The sequence below is a fragment of the Lithobates pipiens genome, unplaced genomic scaffold, assembly GCF_037356315.1.
Source record: "Lithobates pipiens isolate NorthernLeopardFrog02 unplaced genomic scaffold, aLitPip1_a1.2 Scaffold_8, whole genome shotgun sequence".
In the NCBI taxonomy this organism is placed as follows: domain Eukaryota; kingdom Metazoa; phylum Chordata; class Amphibia; order Anura; family Ranidae; genus Lithobates; species Lithobates pipiens.
In genome coordinates this window covers 270572158-270586858 of record NW_027507903.1, presented here as the reverse complement: position 1 = coordinate 270586858, position 14701 = coordinate 270572158, and the positions used below count along the sequence as shown (strand labels likewise).

General features: G+C 41.1%; 1 protein-coding gene across 1 annotated transcript in view; it reads left to right on the top strand.

Moving 5' to 3' along the window:
• PPM1H (protein phosphatase, Mg2+/Mn2+ dependent 1H) overlaps positions 1-14701 on the top strand; it is a 257714-nt gene that overhangs the window by 167083 nt on the left and 75930 nt on the right. Inside the window, exon 5 of the mRNA XM_077471978.1 lies at positions 6735-6819. Within this exon, the coding sequence (XP_077328104.1) occupies positions 6735-6819 (85 nt within the window). The remainder of the gene's footprint in view (positions 1-6734; positions 6820-14701) is intronic.

Genomic DNA, 14701 nt, shown 5'->3' with positions numbered 1-14701 from the left:
TCTTCAGCAAACTGTTTTTGGGCTTTCTTGTGCATCATCTTTAGAAGAGGCTTCCTTCTGGAATGACAGCCATGCAGACCAATTTGATGCTGGCAGCACTCATACGTCTATTTCCCAAAGACAACCTCTGGATATGACACTGAGCACATGCACTCAACTTCTTTGGTCAACCATGGCGAGGCCTGTTCTGAATGAAACCTGTCCTGTTAAACCGTTGTAGGGTCTTGGCAATCCTCTTAAACCTATGCCATCTTTATGTAGAGCAACAATTATTTTTTTCAGATCCTCAGTATTTTGCCATGAGGTGCCATGTTGAACTTCCACTGACCAGTATGAGAGAGTGAGAGCGAGAACATCAAATTTAACACACCTTTAACACACACTAACGAGTCACATGACACAGGGGGAGGGAAAATGACTAACTGGGCCCAATTTGGACATTTTCACTTAGGGTCTACTTACTTTTGTTGCCAGTGGTTTAGACATTAATGGCTGTGTTGAGCTATTTTGAGGGACAGCAAATTTACACTGTTATACAAGCTGTACACTCACTACTTAAACATTGTAGCAAAGTGTAATTTCTTCAGTGTTGTCACATGAAAAGATATAATAAAATATTTACAAAAATGTAAGGGGTGTACTCACTTTTGTGAGATACTGTGTGCATATGTGTATATATATATATATATGTGTGTGTGTGTATATGTGTGTGTGTGTGTATGTGTATATATATATATATATATATATATATATATATATATATATATATATATATATATATATATATATATATATATATATATATATATATATATATACACACACTGTGGGACATTTCTGGAAAAATGCTGTCATAAATGCCTTTTTTATTTTTTGTATGGCAACCTTTTGACTTTCACTTGCTGGTGCACAGCATGTGCTTATAATGATTATACTTTATTTTTTAATGATTAGGTTTGAGCAAGCTGTTATAATGGATGGTCTAGAAGCATCAATTAGACTTTTATGTTTTTCCATATTTAATAAGAAAATATTAGTAATCCATTACAAGAAAAAAAAACAACAATTATGACCATAGTTTAGAAATTTGACTGTGTCTCTGCTAAACGTGATAGGAAAAGAATAGTAGCAGCAGCAGCAATATCTGCTATGAGAGAGAGAATGGCTTTCTGTTTGAGACGTCTTTGGAATATTGACTAGTTCAGACTCTGCATGTAGTAATCAGCCAGTTATGTGCTGCTAGGAGTGAAAGGCCAAAGCCACCATCTGCATATGTTATACTTGTGCAGTTGATCAATAGACATGTAAAGTCGTGTCATGCAATAGAAGCATTTTTTATTGTTCTGCTAAATACTGGCAGTATAATACCATTTGATTTTGATTCTGTTTACACTGTCTCATTAGAAAATTTCTATAAAAATTTGTACAAAAATTCTAATTATATTCCGACGGCTTGACAAATGTTGCATGAAAGTAGTTAAAATTTCCCAGCGGGAGGCATTGAAGGCTGTGCTACGAGACCATTTTATCCAAATTCGGGCTCGTCTGAAGGAGCAGCGCTTAGCTTCTATAGTGGTTGCAGTTCAAAAGCTTGAGAACTTGGAAACCACTCACAAGTGCTCTCCTTCCATGGAAACTCTCAAGGAGGTTTATGTGACCTGGTCACAGCTCAGAGACTTATATGAGGCGTCTACACGCATGTATGCAGGTAAAATTGCTTTACACTAATATAAACTACATGACAAATGTGGTAGACCACATTTACTTTCAAAAACTTCAACTACATTTATATCACATTCGGAACAAGTCTGGTAAATCTGTTTTCTCACCTTCTCAGATAGTTCAAACGTTTACGGATTGCTATCAATCTTTATACAATATCCCTGCTTCTACACCCCCCAGATCCCCTTCCAAGTCAGAAGAAAGTAAGGCATCTTATGTTGCGAAGACAGCATTGCCTACCTTAGATACTGCTACTGTCAGTGATCTTGAAGAGCTCGTCACTGAAGACTAAGTCGCCATAGCTGCCACCCCATCTAGCAAGAGCCCGGGCCTGGATTGCTTCACCATTAAATTCTATAAACTCTTTGGCTCCCTCCTTACTCCCTTCCTAACCAATGTGTTTCATCCCTTGTCTAAAGGCTCTGCATTCCCCCCACAAACACAAGAATCTAATTTCTCTCATCCCAAAGCCAGATAAAGATCTAACTTTATGTGCGAATTATAGGCCAATTTCCCTGAAAGTTGACCTGAAAGTGTTTGCTATGGTGTTGGCTAATAGATTGCTGCCCCTATTACCCAATTTGATACTTAGACCAGGTTGGTTTTGTGAGTGGACACGAAACCAGGGATAATACCCTGGAAACCCTTCTCCTAGCCGTCTACACCCACTCACATAATTTTCTCCTTTTGTCTTTTGACGGTTTATGCTGAGAAAGCATTTGGACGAGTGGACTGGTAATTTCTTAAATTGTCCCTGCAGCAGATAGGTCTAGGGCCCCACATGTTACCCAGAATAATGTCCCTCTATTCCTCTCCATCTGCCAGAATCTGAATTAATGGTTCATGGTCCCCCGCATTCCATATCCAGGCTGATTATTGCAGGTCGATATCAGCATTTTCTGAAAAATCTGTATCTGTCACAAACTAGACCGATATTGCTTCAAGGGGTTTTACCGGGTTGATGCCTGCTGCAGACATCACCCTGGTACTTTTCTTTAGAGCGGGAAGTTGGATTTATTGTAATAGCAACTAATGCGGTTCATCAGCCGCTTGGCTGTTATTATAAACAGTGGGAGGGGACATCCCCCTCCCACCACCTTCTGCTGCTCACCGGGCTCTCTTGTGCCACCCGGAGGCCCATGCAACCAGCAAGCATGTCAGCCGGCTGGCCAAAGATCCGAACAAAGCCGATGCTTCATTCGGGTCTCGGATCTAGTAACCCAGAAGCGATGTCATGACATCACTTCCCAGATTACTCTCATCTTAAAGGTGCCAGTTTTACAAAAATAGAAAATATTCCATAACGCCGATGTTGGTGTTTTAAATACTTTCAAGTGCAGAGGAGGGGTTTGGGGTAAGAATATCGCCAGACGATATCGGCTATTTGCCGAAGAGGTTGTCGAAATATCAGTATCGTATCGGCACCAAAATAACAGTATTGGTCAATCCCTAGTGTCAAGGATGCCCTCTGTCTCCCCTCCTCTACGTCCTTACTATGGAACATTTAGCTGTAGCCCTGCAGAATAACCCTAATATTAAGGGTATTATGATAGGCCCTGTTAATTCTAAACTCGTCCTCTTTACAGATGACTTGCTAATGTTTGTGACCTAGCCCCATTTGCCTCTGCCCTACATCATGCAGAAGTTTAAGGAATTTGGAGCCATGTGTAACTTTAAGGTGAACCACAATAAGTCAGAAATCCTCAATATCTCATTGCCAGGGGCGGCTTTACAACAACTTTTTTCTTCATTCCCTTTCAAGACTGGCTCCATCTATATCCGATATCTATGAAAACATATCCCAACGGATGTATCCCAGCTTTTCTCTGCAAACTTCACTCCCCTCCTCCTTAAAACTCATTTGTCATCCTATGCAACCAAACGCAAACGGCTCTCTTGGTTGGAAAGGATAAACTCATTGAAAATGGATGTCCTCCCCCAGTTTTTATATTTACTCGAAACAATCCCTATCCACATACTGACCTTGTACTTCAGGAAGCTTTGTCGGTTGTTCTTAATTTTTTATTTTTTTTTTGGCGGGGGGGAGAGGCTCATCCTAGGATAAAATATGACACCCTATCTCTCCTGAAAACTGGAGGGGGCGTCCCTGATGCTTCTTTGTACCACAAGGCAGCGGTACTCGCACGTATAGTGGACCGATTCCACCATACCGAATACAAACTCTGGGTCCAGCTAGAAGGACACTTAAACTCGATTGAACTTTGCGCTATACCATGGACTCCCGCGGTTTATCATAAAGATCCGTCTCTTTTGGCTGATCTCACCTGCCAGACACTTCAAATCTGGGACCGACTGATCTCAACTAGTACCATGTCTAAACAGTTAGGTCCATGATTCCGTTCTTTGGGACTCCAGCTTTTCCACCAGCCATAAGTCGGAAATCTGTCCTTGCCATAAGGAGGAATGAAGGAGACCAGCCCAGGCCCTTCACGCAGATCCATCCCCGACGACAGAATCCTCTTCCCGATTGTTCCCTCATTCGCCGATGCATTGGCTTTAGAGGAGACAAGTCCTATCGTATATATTCATAGTTTTCCCTCCCTGTTGGACATCCTAGCCGACCCATCGGGATTCGAAAATATGCCCCTTCAGGTCGACCCATGTAGTCTCCCAATTTCTATTTCTATTCCTTACTACTCAACGTTTCCTGATCTCCTATATCACGCAAAAATGCTTCATTCTGACACATAAGCTCTCTTTAGCAGCCAACACTCAAGAGAAAGGGTTTAATTTAGTAACTAGATGGTACAGATGCCCTGAAACACTTCAATCAATCCCTCTCTATCAGATGATTGTTGGAGGTGCCTGTCTTCTAGGGCTACTCTACTTCACATGCGCTTTGCACCCTGTTTAATAACTGAAAAAAATTACCAACATGACTGTATTTCTTTACTTAGTACTGCAGCCTTGTGTTAAATATTATGTTTGTTGTAACTGCTTGCCTAATAAATCAGATTGAACTAAAATTCTACCTGTGCATAGCTAGCTTAAAAAATGGCAATGTACACAAGCAAGATAAGAAGTGATTTCCTAAGACTCTAAGCATTAAAAAAATAGATGCTGTTTGCATTTTATAGCTGCACAGCACAAAATACCAGAACATGGTGCAGTTTGCTACACTTTGTTGCCAGACACATGCAATTTTGAGGCTGCCATTTAAAATTGACACTACAGTGCACCAGCACATTTTACCATAACAGCCTGGTGTAGATGACCCACAAAGGTAAACTCCTGTAAAGCATACAAATTAATGAAGCTCTGTATTCAATAAAGCATAACTAAAGTCTGCAATACTTATGTAGAAGCCACACTGCCTTACCAAGGAAACTCTGTAAAGTCCTATCACCTTAATTTGAGAGTCTCCAAGTTGGAGCATATATACCAGTGGATAAAATGAGGACAAGTATGCCTAGAGGGAGCCCATTCCTTCTTAAAGAGGAAGTAAACTTCCATCTTAGAATTTTTCCTATAGGTAAGCCTATAATAAGGCTTACCTATAGGTAGTGTAAATATCTCCTAAACGTGCGCAGTTTAGAAGGTATTTACATTACATGCAGCCAGTGACATCACTAGCGCATGCGCTCTGATGGTACAGCCACCCGTGCCGTTCCTTCAGAGCCCTATGCCGTTATCAGTGGCTCCCACAAGCATTCACAGGAGTGAGTCATCCCTGCTCCGGCCATTCACAGAGCCAGAGTCCGCAAACCCGCAAGCAAGATGGATGAAGATGAAAACTGTTTCCAGCAATGACATCACATCGTTGGAAGGCTTTGTTTTAAGGTACGTTTTGCATAAAGTCCTAGTATGCAATGCATATTAGCACACTATGCCTTGCAGGTTAGAAAAGCAAAAACCTCCAGCAGTTTACAACCGCTTTAAGGGCCAATTCACACTATGTGCAGTGACCAACATTCTACTGCAGTGTAAAACACCAAGACACACAGAAAATATTTTCTTTGTGTCGTATTCACACTGCAGCACAGCTGCAGCCATGCTGCTTTTTATCACAGTGCGCTGTACAGAATTGCATGTCACTGTATAGCAATACAGCGCACCAGGCTGTTGTACAGTGTCCTGAATGAAACTCCACTTTGTACACTTTAAATAAAGCTCAGCGTAAAAAAAAAGGAACCTGTGTGATGCACTGAATCCTGTACCACACTTCCCCCTACCACTGCCGGAACAGAGAGGTAAAGCGGTTTACGCTCCGGCAGCTGTCCATTTAGTGTGAAAGGGCCCTAAAAGTGCAGCGGCACATTAGAAGCCCACCTACCTTCAACAGCTAGTTATAGATTGGGGTGATTGCCATTCTTGTATAGCTTGCTTGTTGGATTTGGCATGGGAAGACATTGGATACCTTCAGCTGCTATTGTGTTCTTGCTGGGCTTCTAATGTATCCCTGTTCCCTTTTAAGGAGGAATGGGATCCCTCCCTCCACCTTGAATATAAATGCGTGAAGGTAACAAAACAAAAAAAACTTCATTCCTTAAAACATCTTAATGCACTCTTACTTTTTTTATTTTATTATTAAAGCAGTGTAAGTACCTGAATTTAACTTGGTACCAGCCTTTTGTATTTTCTTGTACAGCAGGACTCGGAGATGGAGAAGTGGCTCAAGGAGCCCGTCAGTTTCTGTAGGTGCTTATGTGCTAGCTGTGCAAGTAAAATGACAACTAAAAGGGGCTACCAGTTTGCTGCTTTATAACTGTCAATGTATAATTATTTTTTTTTGAGTACAGTTAATCTACTGTTTTTACGAAAACCTATATGAATGCAAAAACAAAAGCCGGTATATACTGAAGGCCTAAGAGTTAATATTGTGCAATCAATGACTGGTGGACTACATGCTGAGGGTTCTATGCTCCGCTTTTCATGATACACAAAGAATCGCTTAGGATGTCAGTCCCCTGGTGGGAATTTGGGTAAATAATACATTTTTTAAGGAGAATTATTGATTATAATAATCCATCTGATATTCTATTCTCTCTTAGGGCTATAATTATCCGAAATGGAGAAATAATTCCAATGTCTTCTGAGTTTACTCCCGAAACAGAGCGCCAAAGGCTGCAGTACCTGGTAAGTCAGAGCAGATATTCTGTAAGGTGGAAGGAGAGCTGCCGCCTGGATAAAAAAAAAAACATTATGGTCTGGCCACGTGTTTTGTATGTGTAAGGGTGACCATCTTGGTAGAGGAATATGGCTTTTTTTTCCCCCTCATATCGGAGTAGTAACTCCCCATTGACGGAGGATCTAATAACTAAGATAATATTCAAGAAACGGCCGGAAAGGGTCATAAATCCCAGAAAGACAGATGCATATGCAGTGCAGATTCTTCTCCAATAAGCAGCACACTATTGACCATGCCAAATCTGGTCAGATTACCCTTCAAAGGCAGCAGTGAATTAGATGATCTCACACTGCAGATATACAGCTGTAGGCAAAGACGTGCATTGGCACTCCTATATACCAGACAGTGCACTGCTAATTTGCATGAGAAATACAAGACAAAAAGAAAAATGTTCAGGGTTGATTAGGCACAATTAACATTTCTATATGTTCCCTGTAACACAGCAGATTTTTATTTTTTGCTTTCGGGCCCACTTTAAAACAGATAACATATGCAGGAAAAGCAACACAAAGAGAAAAAAAGTTAAGACTCAAACTGAGCTTTAAGTGTGAGGTACTAGAATAGTGAGTGACCTATATTTTCTGAACATCTCAACAACCAAGAAACCATTGATCTACACTGTTAGTTGCTGGTGCACAGCGGATGGAGGATGTAGAGATGAGTTACATTGTGTGATCTCTCATCAGTAGCCACTTGATAGGGTTATGTGATCTCATTAACTTCTTCCAAACTGATTTCCTCTTTTTAGCCAGAAATAGACTTAATATAATCATCTAGAAACCTGAAACCTAAAGAAGCCGAAACCTCTCCCTAATTAAAATTACATTTACCTGGGTTATTGGCCAAGGTCAGTCAGCCCCACTGATGAAGTTTATAGAATAGTGACATATTGAGGTTATTTATAGCAATCGAATCAATGTTACATTTTCATTAAAAAAAAATATTCCCTATTCTAATGTAATAGCATGCATCACCTTTGTCAATAGTGATCAGTTATAGACTCTTCATACTGAAGCCTTTTCCAAAGGTAAAAGTTAAGGGTTTTAGAATTAAATTTAGATTGTAAGCTCTTCTGAGCAGGGCCCTCTTGATCCTCTTGTATTTTATTGTATTGTAAAGCGCTGCGTAAATTGCTGGAGCTATATAAATCCTGAATAATAATAATAAATATTCAAGTTAGTGTGACATCTGAAAGATGTAAAAAAATACACTGCTCAAAGAAATAAAAGGAACCCTTTTTAATCAGAGTATAGCATCAAGTCAATTAAACTCCTGGGATATTTATCTGGCCAGTTGAGTAGCAGAGGGGGTTGCTACTCTGTTTCAGCTGCATTGGTGTTAATGAAATTAACAACAGGTGCACTAGATGGGCAACATTGAGACAACATCCAAAACAGGAATGGTTTTACAGGTGGAAGCCACTGATATTTATTTTCCCTACTCATTTTTTCTGACTATTTTTTCACGAGTTTTGCATTTGGCTAGGGTCAGTGTCACTACTGGTAGCATGAGGTGATACCTCGACCCTATAGAGGTTGCACAGGCGATCCAACTCCTGCAGGATGGCATATCAATCTGTACCATTGCCAGAAGGTTTGCTGTGTCTCCCAGCACAGTCTCAAGAGCATGGAGTAGATTCCAGGAGACAGGCAGTTACTCTAGGAAAGCTGAACAGGGCAGTAGAAGGTCCTTAACCCATCAGCAGGACCGGTATCTGCTCCTTTTGTGTAAGGAGGAACAGGATGAGCACTGCCAAAGCCCTACAAAATTACTTCCAACAGACCACTAGTGTGATGGTCTCTGACCAAACAATCAGAAACAGACTTCATGAGGGTGTCCTGAGGGCCCCAACGTCCTCTAGTGTGCCCTGTGCTCGCTACCCAACACCGTGAAACTCCATTGACATTTGCCATTTAACACCAGAATTGGCAGGTCTGCAACTGGTGCCCTATACTTCTCACATATGAGAGCAGGATCACCCTGAACACATGTGACAGATGTGAAAGAGTCTGCAGAAGCTGTGTAGAAAGGTATGCTTCCTGTAACATCGTTGAGCATGACTGATTTGGTGGTGGGTCAGTGATGGTCTGGGGAGGGATATCCATGGAGGGACGCACAGACCCCTCTACAGGCTAGACAATGGCCCCTTTACTGTCATTGGGTATCGGGATGAAATCCTTGGGCCCATTGTCAAACCCTACACTGGTGCAGTGGGTCCTGGATTTCTCCTGGTGCACAACAATGCCCGGCCTCATGTGGCAAGAGTATGCAGCCAGTTCTTGGAGGATGAAGGAATTATTACCATAGAATGGCCCCATGCACTCTTGGCCTAAATCCAATAGAACTCCTCTGGGACATTGTTTTGGTCCATCCAATGCCGCCAGGTTGCACCTCAGGCTGTTAAGGAGCTCAGTGATGTCCTGGGCCAGATGTGGGAGGAAATACCCCAGGAAACCATCTTTCGTTACATTAGGAGCATGCCCTGTCATTTTTAGGCATGCATACAAGCACATGGGGGCCATATAAACTACGGAGTACCATTTTAAATTGCTGCAATTAAATTTCAGCAAAATGGACTAGCCTGCTGCATAATTTTTTCACTTTGATTTTTTGGGTGTCTTTGAATTCAACCCTCTGTATGTTGATAATTTTAATTTCCATCAAACAATGTGGCATCCTTTTGTTCCTAACACATTACCCAGTCCATACCAGTATAGATATCCAGCATGATATTTTTCCCCATTGAGATCTGATGTGTTTTAAAAGTGTTCCTTTATTTTTTTTTGAGAAATGTACTTTGATATTAAAGGGGTTGTAAATCCTCATGCTTTTTCACCTTAATGCATCCTATAAATACCTGACACTGACCAGTCCACTAAGCCCCCCCGTATTACCTGAGCCTGTTCGTTCCCTCGACTGGGACATGCTGAGCCTCTCTGCCTGAGGTTTTCGGCTCTTGATTGGATAGATTGATAACTGCGCAGCCATTGGCTCCCACTGTTAACCAAATCCAATAACTCGGGCGCCGGGGGGCTGTGCCAAGTCCGGCATTTTGTTTGCCTGCACGCAAATGCTGGCAAGGTAACCCCCAGGGAGAGCACTTTATTGGTGGCAGCACTGGTCCATTTAGCACAAAGGCAGGAGAGCGGTAATGCGGGGCGGGTGGTGAGAGATGTCATCTCTCTGCTCCCTGCTCCACCTCCGACATTGAAGAGGCTGACAGAACACCGACCATGAGGGCGGAAGAGCGGCGGGGTGGAGAGAGATGAGGTCACCTTTGCTTGCTCGCCCACCCGCTTCTCTCATCCACCCGGCTCTCTCATCCTCCCGCCCGGCTCTTTCTCTTTCATGCTGGATGCTTTTCTGCCCTCCACTGCCTCCTGGAGCTTGCTTATTTTCATGTTCATTGTTTCAATGATGCTATCTATCCATCTTGTTTTCTGTAGTCCTCTTCTCCTTTTTCCTTCCATGTTTCCCAGCTTCAGGATCTGTCCTTCCAGCCAATATTCAGGGTCGATCTCCTTCAGGATTGACTGGTTTGATCTTCTTGCCGTAAAGAGTAAAGAGATGAGCTCAGGAGTATTATTTGGATATACCGTATTTATTGGCTTACAATACGCACCTTCACTTTAAGAGGAAAGTTTCAGGAAAAAAACATAAAATTTTAAATAAAGAACTGTGCCAGGAATGCAGCACCGACCATTGCCAGGAATGCACTCACCATTACCATCAGTGCAGCCTTGGAAGAGGCAGGATGAGCGCCAAAGATATCCTACAGGAGAATCTCCTGTTTACACAGCGGCCTCTTTAAGAGAAAGTCCTGCCTCTTTTGATGGACAGAACCGTTGTCCAATGGCAGCACCGGAGATGGGACTTTCTATTACAGAGGCTGCCGTGTAAACAGGAAATACTAATCCTATGTGCATGGCACTCGTCACGCCTCCTCCCTCCGAGACAACCAGCCTATATATCTTTTGTGGCCCCGGCGCTGGGAGATGGTCGGGGGGGCCACAAAAGATATACATGTTTAGATAACCAGGTGGGCTGTTCAAAACCGGACCATGGGCCGGACTTTGGACATGCCTGCTCTAGTTGCTCTCTTTGAAATCCAGCTTGTAATTGTGGTAGCTCTCGGTTCACATGCTGCTGAAGCCTAGCTTGTAGAATTTTCAGCATAACCTTGCTAGTGTGTGAGATGAGTGCGATCGTATGGTAGTTTGAACATTCTTTGGCGCTGCCTTTTTTTGGTATCGGAATGTAAACGGACCTCTTCCTGTCCTGTGGCCATTGTTGAGTTTTTCTAATTTGTTGGCATATTGAGTGCAGCACTTTTAACAGCATCATCTTTGAGCATTTTAAAAAACTCAGCTGGGATACTATCACTTCCGCTTGCTTTGTTATTAGCAATGCTTTCTAAGGCCCACTTGACTTCATTCTCCAGTATATCTGATTCAAGGTCAGTGACTACCTTATCGTGGTTATATGGGACATTCTGAGCTTTCTTGTATAGTTCTGTGTATTCTTGTCATCTCTTCTTTATCTCTTCTGCTTCTGTCAGGTCCTTGCCATTTTTGTCTATTATCGTGCCCCTCTTTACACAAATCTTTCCATTGATATTTCCAATTTTCTTGAAAAGGTCTTTCCCGTTCTGTTGTTTTCGTCTTGTTCGTTGCATTGATTGTTTACTAAGGTATTTTTGTCTCTTCTTGCTATCCTCTGGAAGTCTGCATTCAGTTGGGTATATTTTGCCTTTTCTAAATTGTCCTTTGCCTTCCTTCTTTGTTCAGCTATTTCTATGGCCTCATCAGATGGCCACTTTGCTTTCTTGCATTTCTTCTTTGGGATAGTTTTCATTGCTGTGTCTTGTACAATATTACACACTTCCATAATTCCTCAGGCACTCTGTCTATCAGATCTAATCCTTTAAATCTATTCACCTCCACTGAATATTTACAGGGTATTCGATTTAGATCATATCTGATCTGGTGTTTCCCACTTTCTTCAGTTTAAGCCTGAATTTTGCCATAAGAAGCTCATGGTCTGAGCCACAGTCGGCTTCCGGTCTTGTTGTGACTGACTGTATAGAGCTTCTCCATCTTTGGCTGCAGAGAAAATAATCAATCTGACATCTGTATTGACCATCTGGTGATGTCCATGTATAGATTTGCCTCTTTGGTTGTTGGAAAAGAGTGTTTGGTATTACCAGTGTGTTCTCTTGACAAAATTCTATTAGCCTTTCTCCTGCTTCATTTTGTACTTCAAGGCCATATCTTTTTTTAAGGTGTAGTTTTATTATACACAAACAAGTACAAGAAAACACAAGCAAATATAGTGGAGCAAACAATTACTTCTGCGCAAAATCTACAACATATCCATTCAACATACGTGGATTAGTATAAAAGTATCAATTCTACTGTTGAGCTGTAACTCAATCAAATAGAAATAAGTCAATTGATCAAGACATTGGCACACTGAAACACAGTTGAAATAAAATAGGGAAGAAATTGGCGTGGATCTACTTCCCTAGCCAATAAATTAGGTAGAAGGCTGTATAGTGCAATCTGAACCATATTTTATGGCCTCATATATCAGTTTGTGCCCGATTAATGATAGTATGGTAAAGAAAGTTATGGTGGGTGAGGTCGGTGCCTTACATTGCATGGTTATGAATTTCTTTGCATAGAGCAATACTATACGTAAAAAGATCTGCATACTTTTAGATAGACACTCATCATCATTGTAGCCCAGCAAGCATCTTAAAGGGTTACATACTTTGGGAATTTGGGTAATGGAACTAACGAAAGCAGCGACCTCCAACTGTTGAGAACTGTGGAGACCTGGAGGATTTCCTGCCAGATTTCCTCTGTCAATTCCGGTATATCAGAGTGCCATTTAAGCTCCTTGAGACTATCTCTGTTAGTTGTAGAGTGTAGGAGAGATGAGCAATATGTAGAATTTTGAATGAGAGGCATCAGTTAATAGGCGTTCTAGTGGGGAGGGTCGTATATCTATATTACGGAGGCCGACCTGTGCAGCAGTGCGTCGTAACTAAAGATATCAAAGGTAAGCTGTGGGTGGAAGACCCATGTCTCTACGAAATTTTTCAAATATTTTTGAGTTTTCCATAGTAATGACAAAAGGTTTCATAACATTGGCATAATAGACCATGAAGAATGTCAGTGAGTAGAGAGGTATCACAATTAAGCAGTTGTATAACGTATTATAGTTATTTGTTAATTGAGTCAAGCGAAAGTTTGGGTTTCTCCTGGTTCGAAGGCGTTGTACCCGCCTCCCCGACACCCCTGTTGGTAACTAACTGTGCCATGGGATGCAGGGCGACGCCCTCTCCTCCTGCGTTAAAGCATGGTCTCATTACTTTTTAAAGAATTATTTTTAATTCCTTCTCGAATATTAGTAGCTCTAAGAGATTACTTATTAATGCTACTAGTATAACAAGACAGAAAATAAAAGAAAAAAACAAATGACTTGTACCATAATGATATGTGATTGATCAGAAAAGTAGTCCTTCATTCCATTCAAGAATAATTTAGTCATCAACTCGAAGACATGCTACCCAGGTATTCCAACAAAGATTAAATTTAGGTAGATTTTGGGACTTCATAGCAACATATTTTTCAGAAGTGTGTTATAATTGTACTCTATATATCAACTCAGAAACATTAGGGGCTTTTGTAGACTTCCATTTGGATGTGATGGTTAACTTTGCCACTATAAGAATATGCATAATCAGGGGTCTGAACTGTGTACAGAGTGTATACCTATGTTAAGTAAACCCATCTGTTGTGTCGGGAGAATGAGAAGGCCAGTAAAGTTAGTGACTTAGGGAAAAAATGCTCTCTAAAAGCTTCTTACTCCTTTGCACCTCCCAAAGTATATGCAATGCCATAGTTTGTAGACGTGATAACTTTTACGCAAACCAATCAATACACACTTATTGCATTTTTATTTTTTACCAAAAATATGTAGAAAAATATATATCGGCAAATTAATATTTTATATAATTATAATTTTTTATATATATATATATATATATATATATATATATATATATATAATTTAATTTTTTTTTTTTTTTCTAGCAAAAAGTAATAATATATATATATATTTTTTAAGCTTGTCGCTCTTTGTTTAAAGCACACAAAATAAAAACTCAAATACCACCAAAAGAAAGCTCTATTTGTGGGAAAAAAGGAGGTCAATTTTGTTTGGGTACAGCGTCCCTGGTGCAAGATAAAACAAACGTGTAAATTCTGAGGCCTTTTGGACCTTAGTGTAGTGGGAAGGAGTGTCCCTGCTCAGGATTTTTAAAGCGTTTGTCACACATAGGCAGCACTTCAATTTTTAACTGCATGTTTTACCCCATGCGACAATCGCGGCAGAATAACACTGTGCTTTAGCTGCCATTAAGGGTAATTGTGCCCAAATGCTTGACGCACTTTCTACTGCGATATGAAAATTCAGGCAGAATTGCAGTGATTCTGCCATCGATTTTTAATTGCCTTGTGTGAACAAGACTTGGCTATAGGCAGACATGTCTGACACAGATCAGCCCCACTGCAACCTCACATGTTGTGATGGATTTGCATTAAAAAAGAGAGAGCTCCTGAAAAGCTCAAGAAAAATTATTCTCTTTAAAATCAATGAATGTGGACAAGGGGGCGTGGTCTAACGCCAATGTGATCGGGCGTGTATAGCTCACCTGGGCTCCTTCATCCTGGAACCAGACCAAGATATATTCTGTTTGGCTGCCCGAGATTAGTGGACTGTAGGCGATAGGAGGCGTGTGGAGAATTTCCTGAGGCTTTTGGC